This window comes from Pavona decussata, unplaced genomic scaffold (genome assembly GCF_977016875.1).
Source record: "Pavona decussata unplaced genomic scaffold, jaPavDecu1.1 SCAFFOLD_130, whole genome shotgun sequence".
In the NCBI taxonomy this organism is placed as follows: domain Eukaryota; kingdom Metazoa; phylum Cnidaria; class Anthozoa; order Scleractinia; family Agariciidae; genus Pavona; species Pavona decussata.
Window position 1 is genome coordinate 289519 of NW_028145544.1, and position 14100 is coordinate 303618.

General features: G+C 38.0%; 1 protein-coding gene across 1 annotated transcript; it reads left to right on the plus strand.

The window, feature by feature from the left end:
• The first annotated feature begins 4615 nt into the window (after positions 1-4615).
• Positions 4616-13831, plus strand: LOC146468453 (uncharacterized). Its single transcript, XM_085124388.1, has 4 exons — positions 4616-4700; positions 5841-5916; positions 6634-6663; positions 7325-13831. The coding sequence occupies exon 4, from the start codon at positions 7329-7331 to the stop codon at positions 11073-11075; it is 3747 nt and encodes a 1248-aa protein (XP_084980514.1). The 5' UTR covers positions 4616-4700; positions 5841-5916; positions 6634-6663; positions 7325-7328; the 3' UTR covers positions 11076-13831.
• Positions 13832-14100: the final 269 nt, after the last annotated feature.

Here is a 14100-nt window from a genome sequence, read left to right on the forward strand (position 1 = left end):
TCTTTCGAAGGAAATTTGCTTTTCGTTTATACTATTATTATATTAACTAGCGGTATAGCCTGAAATTAATGCATATCTTTTCGTGATCAATAAAATTGATGAGTTTTAAAAATAATTCGTACTTTAGTCTTCCTCAGACAAAGGCCTCTTTATGTAAACTTCAATCAGGTTTTCGTTTCCTGTTTTTCTAAGAATTGGTTTTGCTTGATCAGCTGTGTGCAGCAGAGAAAAAAAATTGTATGTTTTACGAAAGCGGCCATGAAAAAGGAAAAGTTCACAACGATATTTCGTGAAGATAAGTATCCTTGAAATATCGAAAAAAGGAAGAACTTCAAGACGAACCCTTTTTTAGGTCTAAATTACAAAGTAAGAGTCTTCAAAATCAAAGCCTCTTTCAATTTTTGACAGATACGAGAACAAAGATCATTTTAATAGACGTATCAAATTCATAGGTTGTTTGTGGCGTCTGACAAAGGAATTTGTTCTTCAGTTTACGCCCATCTTGCGCTCGCCAGTTGCAACATTGATATTTCGACATTTTCACAGAACTTGCTTGTTCAGGTAAGATTTACCGTTAATAATTTTATACTCACTATTGCAATTGCTGTAGTGAGCTTATCATTCTATTTAAATCTTCCAGCATTCTCAATTTCTTTGCCATTATGTTCATACTATCGAGCTATGATCAGACGGAAATTAACTCGTCAATAGATTCGATTCTTGACGAAATGAGACAAGCACAATTTGGTACAACAAAAATGGCGTCACTTGCATGTGGAGGTTGAGATTAGCTTAGTGAATCATTTCATGCAATTGTTGTAATGAACTTATCATTCTATTTAAATCTTCCAGCATTCTCAATTTCTTTGCCATTATGTTCATACTATCGAGCTATGATCAGACGGAAATTAACTCGTCAATAGATTCGATTCTTGACGAAATGAGACAAGCACAATTTGGTGCAACAAAAATGGCGTCACTTGCATGTAGAGGTTGAAATAATCTTAGTGGATCATTTCAGTACTTCGTTAACTGTATACAATACGTGTCATTGTATTGGAGAGCAGGATATCGATATTCAACTATCGTAAACTTCAATCAGGTTTTCGTTTCCTGTTTTTCTAAGAATTGGTTTTGCTTGATCTGTGTGCAGCAGAGAAAGAAATTTTGTATGTTTTACGAAAGCGGCCATGAAAAAAAGGAAAGTTCACAACGATATTTCGTGAAGATAAGTATCCTTGAAATTTCGATAAAAAAGAAGAACAACAAGACGGAGGACTTTTTTCAGGTCTAAATTACAGAGTAAAAGTCTTCAAAAATGAAAGCCTCTTTTTTTGACAGATACGAGAACAAAGATCATTTTAATAGACCTATTAAAATTCATAGGTTGTTTGTGGCGTCTGACAAAGGAATTTGTTCTTCAGTTTACGCCCATCTTGTGCTCGCCAGTTGCAACATTGATATTTCGACATTTTCACAGAACTTGCTTGTTCAGGTAAGATTTACCGTTAATAATTTTATACTCACTATTGCAATTGTTGTAGTGAACTTATCATTCTATTTAAATCTTCCAACATTCTCAATTTCTTTGCCATTATGTTCATACTATCGAGCTATGATCAGACGGAAATTAACTCGTCAATAGATTCGATTCTTGACGAAATGAGACAAGCACAATTTGGTACAACAAAAATGGCGTCACTTGCATGTAGAGGTTGACATAATCGTAGTGGATCATTTCATGCAATTGTTGTAATGAACTTATCATTCTATTTAAATCTTCCAGCATTCTCAATTTCTTTGCCATTATGTTCATACTATCGAGCTATGATCAGACGGAAATTAACTCGTCAATAGATTCGATTCTTGACGAAATGAGACAAGCACAATTTGGTACAACAAAAATGGCGTCACTTGCATGTGGAGGTTGAGATTAGCTTAGTGAATCATTTCATGCAATTGTTGTAATGAACTTATCATTCTATTTAAATCTTCCAGCATTCTCAATTTCTTTGCCATTATGTTCATACTATCGAGCTATGATCAGACGGAAAATAACTCGTGAATAGATTCGATTCTTGGCGAAATAAGACAAGCACAATTTGGTACAACAAAAATGGCGTCACTTGCATGTAGAGCCGGGTTGAGATAATCTTAGTGGATCATTTCAGTACTTCGTTTACTGTATATAATACGCGTCATTGTATTGGAGAGCAGGATATCGATATTCAACTATCGTAACGTTTCTTTCGGTCTACCACGGAATTTTTTGGAACTGAAGGCAACTGAAATATTTCATTAACAAAAAACCACCCTTCCGTGTTATAACGCTTAACTTTTAATACAAGTTGGTTCTGAAATAAAAATATTTGGATAAAAACCTTACGTTTGACCGTTTAAGTGATAGCTTTGAACAGATATTTGGTGCTGTTTAGTTTTCAATATTTTGCGAACTGAAAATGAAATCTTTCAACTTATATAAGTCGGTACCAGAGTCGGTGCGGACGATCAAACACGATAACATTTATAGGAAATCAAACACATACGCTAGATCCAAAGTAAGTTCGTTTAGGGTTTTATCTTCCAAGAATAACAATAATTAAAAGCACTGTGCATTTTGAGTAAAGTTCAAATTTACACTGCAGTAAATGATTATATTCTCAATCTTCTTACGCCATTATCGATCAGCTACCTCTATCAGTTTGTCAATAATGTTTTTCTTGCCCCCCACTGATATTTATCTGAGGAAGTATCATTAGCAAGACGACCTGAATATTCACTGTTTTAAACACCTTCTCCTGACAGCGTGCTTATATAATAATTTAATGGCCGACACGAGGACTTATGGCTTGATAACCAGATATATCTCTAGTGTTGTGATTTTTGGAGGTTCTTTTGATTTCTGGAAGTTTTTCTTTTCATTTCTGAGATTGTTCATGATTCGTGGAAGTGTTTCATCCCTATGAGCCACCATACGAATTTGCTTTAAGTCTATTATTATATTTTCTAGCGGTAGCATGAAATTGTATATATTTTTGTGGAAAATAATTCGTACTTCAGTCTTCCTTTCAACGTTTCTAAGAATCGTTGCCGCATAACTGACCTCAGACAAAGACCTCTTTATGTAAACTTCAATCAGGGTTCCATTTCCTGTTTTTCGAAGAATTGGTTTTGCTTGATCTGTGTACAGCAGAGAAAGAAAGTTTGTATGGCTACGAAAGCGGCCGTGAAAAAAAGAAAAGTTCACAGCGATAAGTATTCTTAAAATATCGAAGAAAAAAAAAAGAAGAAGAAGAAGAAGGAGGACTTTTTGAAGTCTAAATTATAGAGTAGAGTCTTGAAAACTCAAGCCTCTGTCAAATTTGACAGATATGAGAACAAAGATCGTTTTAATAGACCAATCAAATACAAGGGTCTTGTTTACGGCGTCTAACAAAGGAATTTGTCCGTCAGTTTACGCCTATCTTGCGCTCGCCAGTTGCAACATTGATATTTCGACTGTTGTTTCCGTTGTCGAAAGATTCGCATAGAAGATAGCTACGATACACTTGATGAGCTAGTAGTTCGACATTTTCGCAGTATTTGTATTATTCCACTGAAAAACTTTTTGTCACACGTGAGAAACTCCATAACAACTTCTTATAATGACGCGATTTAAGGGAAAGTTTCGTTGCATTACAAGATCGACTTCCTGTTTTCCTGAGAATAACACAATGCATGGATTAAATGCCATATGATTGTACCATAATATGTATTCTTTATTTTGTAAAAAATAAATTGGTTGCCTTATGTACTTTATTTTTTGAAGATGACCACCCAATGTACTTTTTAAATGCATTTGCCGCCCTATTTTATAACGAATCAAACGCCAGACAAAAAAATAAGTTTAATCATCTTTATGTTGAACCTTGTACAGATGATTCCTTGTTTTTCAGCTCTACTGTGTTTAATTCTAGGTAAAGACAGTCACTATTTTAACCGATTTATGATCAATAAACAGCATTATCTAGAGGTTTTCTAGCGACGGATCAGTTCGATTGTTTGAGCTTGATTTATAGGGGCACCACAAACTAATCCCCTTATCCATAAGTTTATCTGGGTTTTCCTAGTTGAGTAGTAAACTAAATTCGATCTGAAAGTTTCCACGGTCGATTAGCCCAAGCATGTCTGCAAGTAAGCATACTTGACTGCGAACATTCAAGCTTGTAATTAGTTGTGAGTTAGTTATCAGTTAGTTGTGAGTCGAGTTGTTAGTTGAGTAACTAGTTTGTTAACACAAAGTTTTTGTTCGTGAAGATATGCAGTAGTAAGTAGTTTATTGAAAGAAAATACAAAAATGTAATTTAGTATCTTGTACCTCTAAGACCCTCTAAGCTTGAGCTAGGCGAGTGCTCAACAATACTCGGTAACCTCAGCGTAATTTGAATAAAAAATTGTAACTTTATTGCTGCTGTGAACATTATGATTCGTGAAATATATTTTGATACATGCTATGAACACGGCTCTAATTTTGAAACTAAGTGTAATGTACATCAAAATCACCAGGAAGTCACGCGCTAATTTGTTTCATAATTGGGAATACTTTTTAACCGCAGTGTAATTTTTGTTCACTTTAGTTGGAAAACATTCGTTCAGTTAGCTTGCACTGATGTGATAGTTCAGGCCATCAATCTTGCAGTGTTCTGCAGTGGACCTAAAAGGTAATATTTGCAACATATTCATAATTGTAATTTAGGAAGGTGTGGTTTTGTTTTATGATCAGTTGAGCAATATTAAAGCTAACTGTAATTAGTAAACAGTCCTCGTCCAAGATCATTAGCAAATGGAGAGGAGCAATAATATCTGAACACCTTATACATTTAAGGTTGCAATAACATCATTTCCCAGCACAAGTAAGGCATTCATGTGGTTGTGCTTGAGTTTTCTCTTCCCATCAAGGTTGAAGAAAAATGGTTCTTGTTTGCTTTAGTATGTCGGATTCGTGTTCAAGTTATTGCAAAGCAGTTTCTTTTGAAGACGTCTTTTCAATTTTGTTGAGCTCCAAAATCATCTGCTCATCCTGGTCTCCCAGTAACATTTCTTTCCTGCAGTGCCGCTTTATTGACTTAAGGGCTGTTATTCTGAGATTTTTGAAATTCCAAGAGCAACTTTTTAGACAACACTGGCTACAAGAAAGCAAACCTATCTGACCTTCCGCTGAACATTCAACGAAGCTCAGCTCGGCTTCTCTCCAGCGAGGTGTCAAGTGTGGACAGTGTGGAACGTAGATGTTAAAAGTTTCCAAGAATCGGAGTTGTATCAGTTTCCTCGAACAAGCAAGTTTTCAATGCGCAGTTTAATATTCAGTGTGTTTTTCTTCTGTTAAATCAAGTTGCATAACAAATATAAATAAAGTTAAAGGCGAAGGATATAGTAAATGTTAGCGGATTCACCTGATTTGAACATTCTGAGAAATAACCATTGAATATTGTACATATTATCGTGCACGGAATGCTGTTGTACGCGTTTTTTTTATGAATAAGAACGTGAAAATAAAACTCCAAAAAATAAACATTGACTGCAATATACTTCCACTAATTCAGCTTCGGTGTCCTCAGTTCATTAACGGAATAGCAATTTCGTTTAGTCCAAAATATCTTCACATGGCTAATCTTGCTTCAGTGGCATGCAGCGCTGAACATCATTCTCGAATTTTACATGTTCCTCTCTGTCAATTGAGCCAATTCGTCCTAAACGAATTTCGTATAATCACCGGTTAATCAGCATATAAAAAATAAAATGTTTAAATACTTATTTTGATCATTGTAATACTCATTAATCACAATTTTACTTTATTTCAGTTTGAATACATTCTTCAAATTCAGCGAACTTTCACTGATGTGATGAAAGTTTTAAATGAAGCCATCAATCTAAAGGGTAAGATTTTATATCAATATTCACTTGTGACTTAACTTCTCTCGGTTGTGAGCAAGTTCCACTTATAAATGAAATATGTTTATAAAGAGACTATTATTAATATAAATTATTTTAGCAGTAAAAAAACGTCCATATGCTATTTACAAATAAGATCAGTTTCCTCCTTAAGAGCCGGGACCAAAACATAGTCCTCAAGCGCTCAAGGGATGTTTTTTCGTCATCACTTTCAGGATGTGAGTTGTCCCTATGAGTGCCGTCCTTTGAACTTATTAGTGAGCTTACGCAACAGGGCGTTTGAGGGAAGGGGACGGTGAAGCTTCGTTGTGTAACCAACATGACATCTTAGTACCTTCATATTTTTAGGCGATTTGATACTAAAACTTTTGTTTTCTCATCTGTGACAACGTGAAAACCACGAGTGGTAGGAATGTTACAATGTAGAGTCATGAAAACTAGGTCGTCACGTTGGTCACACAAGGACAATTTGCCGTCCCACCACATCAGCCGTCCTGTTGTGTAAACTCGCTATTAATGTACTCATTCCCGGCAGGATTAATTTATTCCTGGAAAACGCTGTCGAGATTAAAATTGTCCTGTTGTACAGATTTGTATTGTGTTGACAGTTTTCCCTTCACAACATTGATCCTTTTTATAATTTTCAAATACCTCGAATATATGACATATGGCAAGTTCTTCTTTGTTAACTCTGTTTTGCAGAAGTCTGATAACCAACAAACGTTTCGGCAGGTAAGACACATTGATACTAATAATCGTTATTCGTGGTATTTCAAGTGTAAAATCATGCACGGCGTGTCTGAAGCTGTGTTAATTCTTTGTAACTGGGTCAGTCTTTATCAACAACCAGTTCCTAATCATATTTGTATCAGTAAAGATTTTCACGGTGCTTGTTAGTAAGGTACGTTGACAGGTCATAGTATGTCCCAACTTGTTTCCTTCGGGGTCCGCAAAATGAACCGGTGAGGTCACATCACGTAAGACTTCACAGCCGCTATCTTGGATCCGCCATCTTGGATTACTTGCTGTCTTCAAAACCGAAAAAAGCCGTCCAAATTGGTTCATAATTAATCAAAACCGGTAAATAAAAATGAAAATGCAAAAGGTACGAGAATAAAATAATCCAAATTTGGAAAAAGCAAGCTTTCAAATTTTGTTACTATGGAAACATCAAGTCCCGTGAGTAATCAATTATTATAACAAATTGCTGCCAGATAAAAAAAAGTCAGAAAAACTCATGGATATTCAAACTCAACGCGCCATATTGGCTGTCTATCATCTCGTATAAAACGCCTGTTTGTCGAATAACCGTTTACTCTATAGCTCACCTCAGAAACATGTTTGGACCGGATGAGGTTGATATTTGTTGAACAGAAATTTCATTCTTCCATAGCAAAATGAGTGGAAATGAAGTTTTGGAAATACCATGTCTCGGAAAGCCATTCCAGCTTGGGATGATGTACGACTGTAGACTGGATTGTCTTATTTCGGGTGAGAAGTTGTGGACTGACGACATTCTCAGTAACGCATTGGCTTCCCGTCAGTCGCTGCAATGTCAGTATGAAGTATTCACAGGTGACAGCTTGGAAGAAAAAATGGAAATGGTTGGAGCTCATGCTGACTTTAAACTAAGTCTTATGTCAGGTCTGACTGAGGCACACAACTATGCTAGCTTCTTCGAAGACAGAGTTTCTCCAAAGCAACAAGCCAGAGTCACCCTGAAGTGTGAGAGCATCGCAACATATGAAGAACTCGATGTCACCCTACTGGAAAGTGTCCCTCACGAAGGCTTTGGTGAGCAAGAGAATGCCACCCACTTTGTGTCGGGAGTATCCTATGGCTCCAAAACTTTCTTTGTTTTTGACAGGGAAGTTAAGTGCAACGAGACTCACATCAATGTTATCACTGAAATGACGTCACTTATTTCCTCTCTGCCAAAAATCTGTTCCGATGACAGGACGCTAGTTAAATTTCCTAAGATAGACAGTGAAGAATCAAAGAAAATAAAGTGCACTGTTTATGGTGATAATCCTCTGTCAGGTAGGACCATGAGCTTTGAAGATGCTGTGAAGTCCTTTGGTGACCTTACAACCAAAAATAAAACTGTAGTTCCTATTAAAGTACGTCTTCAGCCACTGAGCAATTTAGGTGTTACAGTTGGAAAATGTTTAAATCAAATAACTTTCGAAACGATTTCCCAAGTAATGAATGTGATGGAGTCCTTTACCGATGTAAACATCCGACTGAATGTTCTGAGTAACACCGTCGTGTTTTCGAGTTTCTCAAGCATCCAGGAAAAGTTTTCAAAGTTCAAAGAAATGATCTCCCAGTACAAGAATGCTCTACAGAAAGATATCTCGAATTTGCTCCCGAGTGTGAGGAATGGCGATGTTGAAGAAAAAGAATTGGCAACGGTGCTAAAGAAGGTAGATGCAACCCCCTTTACACTAGCCTCCCTGTCATCTTGGGTCGACAAAGCAGAGAAAGAAGTTAAACTGTTGTCAATCTACCTAGATTACTTCAAAGGGATCCAATTCGCTTTCCATCCAGATGAGCTTGAAATGATCATGAATTCCATAGATTATGACAGAGTTGTTTGCTTTTCTTTCATGATCGACACTACCCGCGACGCGCAGCTAGAGAAGATGTATACTTTCTTAAATACTGGAAAGTGGGATCAAGCATCTACCGAAGAAAGAAAATGGCATGAAAACCGAGCCACCATAAGAGATTTCAAGGACCAAGCTAGACGTTTCAATACTTTGGCCAAGGCCTCTGCAAACAACGAGAACACCAAGTTTGTTATAACCAATAACATCAGTGAGCGTAAAGATGATAGGATCGCTATGATTCAGATGTTCCAAGATGGCCAACCCACAGATTTTGAACCAGATGAAATTCTTCCTCAGTCACCACCAGTCAGTTCACGCGTCAAAGATGCTTGTTTTGCGTTCAAATCGATGCAAATGCACCACGAGCCTCAGTCCACGACCCTGTGTGACCCTAAAATTACCGTCAGCGAAAATAAAGCATCAGAAAGCCAAAGCAATGTTGTACCAAATGAAAGGGCAGGAATGCGGGGCAGGCCCTCCTTCGTAGCACAGCAGGTAAAAAAGTGGGAACAACCAAAGGTCACCATCAAGACAAGATCCAACCAAGCATGCGATTATCAGACTATCGAAACCAAAGCTTCGTCTCCGGGAAAGTTTCATCAGGTGGCACCCGAATTAGAAAGAGGACCTGATGTAAAGAATGAATCGCGCCCTACCCCGAGACATCAGATCGGCGAAGATGAGAATTTTGGTGGCGATGTTTACGATGAAAGAAGGAAGAAGTCGGCTGTCAACAGTAAGATTGACGAACGCGGGGATAGTTCTCTTTCCTCATTCTATGAGATTTCCGACCAAGCTGGGAGCTTAACCCTTCCACACCCAAATACAGATCATACAGCGATACAGGCTCCACCTACCTTATCAGAGCGAATGCGTTTTACGTCAGAGAAGATCTGGAGTGGCAATGGCAGAGATTCTGTTTCAATATACAAGATTCCCACCATTGAGACAATGCGAGAGCAGGAGAAAAAACTTGTCAAGAAAACCATCAAAGACCCCCAAGACGGAGGAAATGGGTCCATCAGACGGGGACCACAAGAAAAAGTTCTTATCGTGATGGGAGCCAGTGGAGCTGGAAAAAGTACTCTAATCAATGGAATGGTCAACTACATATTGGGAGTGGAATGGGAAGATAATTTTCGATTCAAGCTTATTGACGAAGCCGTTTCATCGCAAGCTAACAGCGTAACAAAAGAAATCACCGCGTACACCATCCATCCTATGGAGGGATCCAGACTCCCTTATACGTTTACTATTATTGACACTCCTGGTTATGGTGACACCGAAGGATTCAAGAGAGATATGTTCATAACCAGCCAAATCAAAGAATTTTTCTCGCTCGAGCCTCCTTTTGGCATCGACCACCTTGACGGCATAGGATTTGTCACCCAGTCTTCCCTTCCACGGCTAACTCCAACGCAGAAGTACATCTTCGATGCAATTCTTTCCGTATTTGGCAAGGATATGGGGAACAGTATATTTATGATGGTTACTTTTGCAGATGGCCAGCATCCTCCAATTTTGACAGCAATCGAAAAAGCCCAGATATCCTATCAAAGGTTTTTTAAATTCAACAATTCCGCCCTCTTTGCTGCCAATACAGATTCTAGTTTCGACCAAATGTTTTGGAGGATGGGAGAAGTGTCATTTAATGAGTTTTTTTGTCAGTTCCAATCCACCAAAGGGGTGAAACTGGATCAAACAAAAAGGGTTTTGAGCGAACGAGAACAGCTGGAGTGTCTTGTTGAAGGTCTCAACCCACAAATTAAAGAGGGACTAGCAAAACTTGACGAAATGCGCCATGAGAGGACTGCACTTCACAAGCATGAGAGTGAAATGGAACACAACAAAGATTTCGAGTTTAAAGTCCCCACAGTAAAAGCAAAGCAGATCGACCTCCAAGGAACCGGGAGACACACTACTAACTGCCTTGCTTGTAATTTCACATGCCACAAAGATTGCAAGATTGCTGACGACAGCCAAAAAGATCGGTGTGTTGCTATGAACGACGATGGAAATTGCAAAGTGTGTAGCAAAAACTGCTTTTGGGATCGACACAAGAATGTTCCTTATCTTATCGAATATACTACAGTCTATGAAAAGAGAACATCTGAGGATTTGAAAAGAAAATACGACTTGGCAGCCTCAGGCAAGACAAAAGTAGAAGGAATGCTCAAACAGCTGGAGAAGATATACTACGATTTAAGGCTCAAAGTCGTAACCCAGATGTATGAAGTTCGTTTATGTCTTCACAGGCTGGATGAAATAGCGTTGAAACCTAATCCACTTACAGAAGTCGATTACATTGAACTGTTGATCGAAACCGAGAAGAGAGAATGCCAGGCAGGATATTTGAATCGCGTGAATGCCCTAGAAGAGGTCAAGACAAAAGCCGCGATGTTTGCTAAGATCAAAAGTGCTGAGGAAATTCCGCAATTGTTAGAGGACATTTTGCCGAACCAAGAAATGGGCGTCAGCTCGAGAAAAATTTCTTCCAAAAAGAGTGGTTTCAGTTACTGCATAATACAATGAAATATATTTTTCGTTGACCTCTTAGTACCTTTTATAGTTACTTGCATTGTAGATAACCCTTGAAGCCTTGGTTTTCGAGGAGATTAAAGCCTAGCCAGTATAGAAGCATTTCAAAACAAATCGTCAAAATTTCTTTTAGCAAAAAATTACATTTTATCTGGGGCGTACCCAGGAGAGGGTTCCAAACCAGCTGCTTTTGCGAGCAGTTATAGAAATGGAGGCTCCCAATCCATAGAAAACAACGCTGTTGAGTCTTTGCCGTACAAGATGGCTCGAACGGCATGAAGCGTACGAGGTGTTTTTTGACATGTTACCTTCTATCGTCAAGGCACTTGAGGCCATCTCCCATGAACAACTGTTCCAAAACCAGTACAGCAGCACTCCATGGAACTGGGATGGCGAAAGTCGAAATAAAGCGAGTTAATGTACGCAATACGGCATTTTTAAACCCTTCCTCATCACTCAAGTTACTACTATGAAGTGCCTATCGACCGCAAAGCCCCTGAGATATAGGCTACAGAAACGCCTGTTTGAACAATGGTTTGAGACAGCTGCTACTCTTGCAACGAAATTCGACATCGAACCTTGTATTCCAAGGGTAGTAGGCCGACAGGAGCATCGCAGTAACGTGGAGGCAACAACGCTTAAAGATGTATTACAAGAAGGCCATTGCGATTCCTTAATAGACCACTTAGCTACCCAGACGGACATTTATTTCAGCCTTGAAACCGACAAAATACTGTCTTCGCTGCTCTGCCTTGTTCCAAAGCTGCTGGTCTCTCAAGAACACGATTAGCTTAAAGATGCACTTCAGTTTTATGCTGATGACCTTCCATCGCCTCAGGTCGCCAACGTTGAACTCCTCCGATGGCGCTGAAAAAATGGCTGCAGCATGATCAATCTTCACTCCTGACAACACGGTTAAAGCTCTAGCTGAATGCGACCATGATTTCTATCCCAACACTCACCAGCTTTTACGAATCCTCTGCACCCTGCCAATAACCTCTGCAGAATGCAAACGATCATTTAGTACTCTACGCCGTTTGAAGACTTACTTACAGGCAACTATGTCTAGTGAACGAGAATCTTCTCTGGCTGTCATGAACATCTACTACGACCAGGATATTGACGCTGATGCAGTCATTGAAATTTTTGCTCAAACACACCCGCGACGCTTGTTGCTCGCTGACCTTCTGTCTACTGATTGAGAAATGAGAACAGAATCCCAAAAAAAAGAAAACTAGAAAAGAGCAGAACGTACTAGTTGACACGTCAAGAAATGTTTCTTCTAAATGTGACACGCGCATGCCTTCTGAACGGCTGTATAATTGAACTACCTTGAGTGACTGATTTCGGACGAGTTGGAACCTCCTTTGCCAGAAGGCTGGGTACGCCCCTGTTTATTATCAATATACAAAACTTCTAAACTAAGTCCATCTCGTGGAGACGATGTGTAGATATCAGTTATTTTAGAACCAAGGTAGCTTTTATGAGGTGTGATATCAATACCCTTAGGAATAAGGATCAACAACCTTAGGAATATAGTTATAGTTTGGTTGCTCAGTAAAGGCTGCGGAGTAGCAAGTATTGTTTTGCATTTCCGTTTACAGGCATAATTATTATGGGTAAGTTTTACGTGTAAGCCCTTAAACGAGCTGAATGAGCTCTTGGGTCAAACATGTTTAAATAATAAAATAAATTAAACGTAGCAGTAAAGGAGCTTGAGATATTATCCATATAGTTTATTATATTCTACCTCCGGAAAACTGTATAAAAGGAAATTTGACTTCTCCCGTAGTAGGTTTTAACTGTTCCATCTAAATTTGAAGCATTTGATTACAATTAGAAGTCATAAGTTAACTGTTGGACGTTGCAAAGCTTCGCAGATATTTAGTACAAGAAATGCATTATAATTATACTACTCAACCTGGCCGCATCTGACAGTTTTTTTAGCTATTATTGTACTCTAATTGATCATATTGCATGGAATACTATATTTTAAGCTAAAAAGGAACAATTATTTGAACTGGATACTTATAATTGTCAACTATTTATCTTGATAGTAATGGCTAATAGATTAGTTCAGTTCATTCTAGCTGGTACTTTGTCCTTTTCTTTTTTAATTTCACCAATCACATGCACAAGGTTAAGAAAGGTTTTGAAGAGAATTACAAAAAAGGCATCTCTTCATCTAGAAACTTTTTCTCAAACTTAAGTATGCATATATATCTGTAAAAAGGGTCAATTCAGTAGTAAATTTTTATTTGTTTATTTGTCAATATACAACATAGAAAAACTTTTTTAAGGTTACAACAATATATAACAAGCGTTTCGTTTTGTGAATTGAGAAAAATGGGAAAGTAATTTAAGTGTTTAATTGAGCGGCAGGTAATTTACTGAATTCTACTTCAACGAACAGTCGTGGCATGCAATACAAGTGTGTCATAGATGTAGATTGGAAGTATTGTAGCAATAATTTCTTTTAACTTTTTCCGTTTTCTCTTGGAGTGATTAATTAACAAAAGGATCACAGTATAGTGTTGCGGTTGCAGGAAAACATTGGTACTTTAATAATTAACCGAGCTCCCAAATAATAATCATAAAGTGAGGCTACCGCCTAATAATATTAAACAGTACAACTTAAAAAAGGACCTGCTCCATATAAGGAACCCTCCAGCTATTATATTGTAGGTTCTAGGTTGCAAAAATCCCATGGAGTATGTGCACGATACAGTAGGATATTGACAGTAAAAATTTCAATTGATATTAGACTAGCATCCTGGAAAAAAAAACACAACAACAACAACAAAAAGAAATTTACCCAAAGAGCAAGGGTTGCATCGGTTGAATTACAATACTTTCCTCAACAACCTTTTAACCCTGGATTATTTTTTCATGAGAAATTTCTGGATTTATTCCATGAAATACCTAGTCCAATTCACATTCTCCTATTTTGTCCACCATCTTTAAATACATTATCTGACAATGGTGGGAGGAGCTATCCCTTTCATAGCGCGAGTCCTTG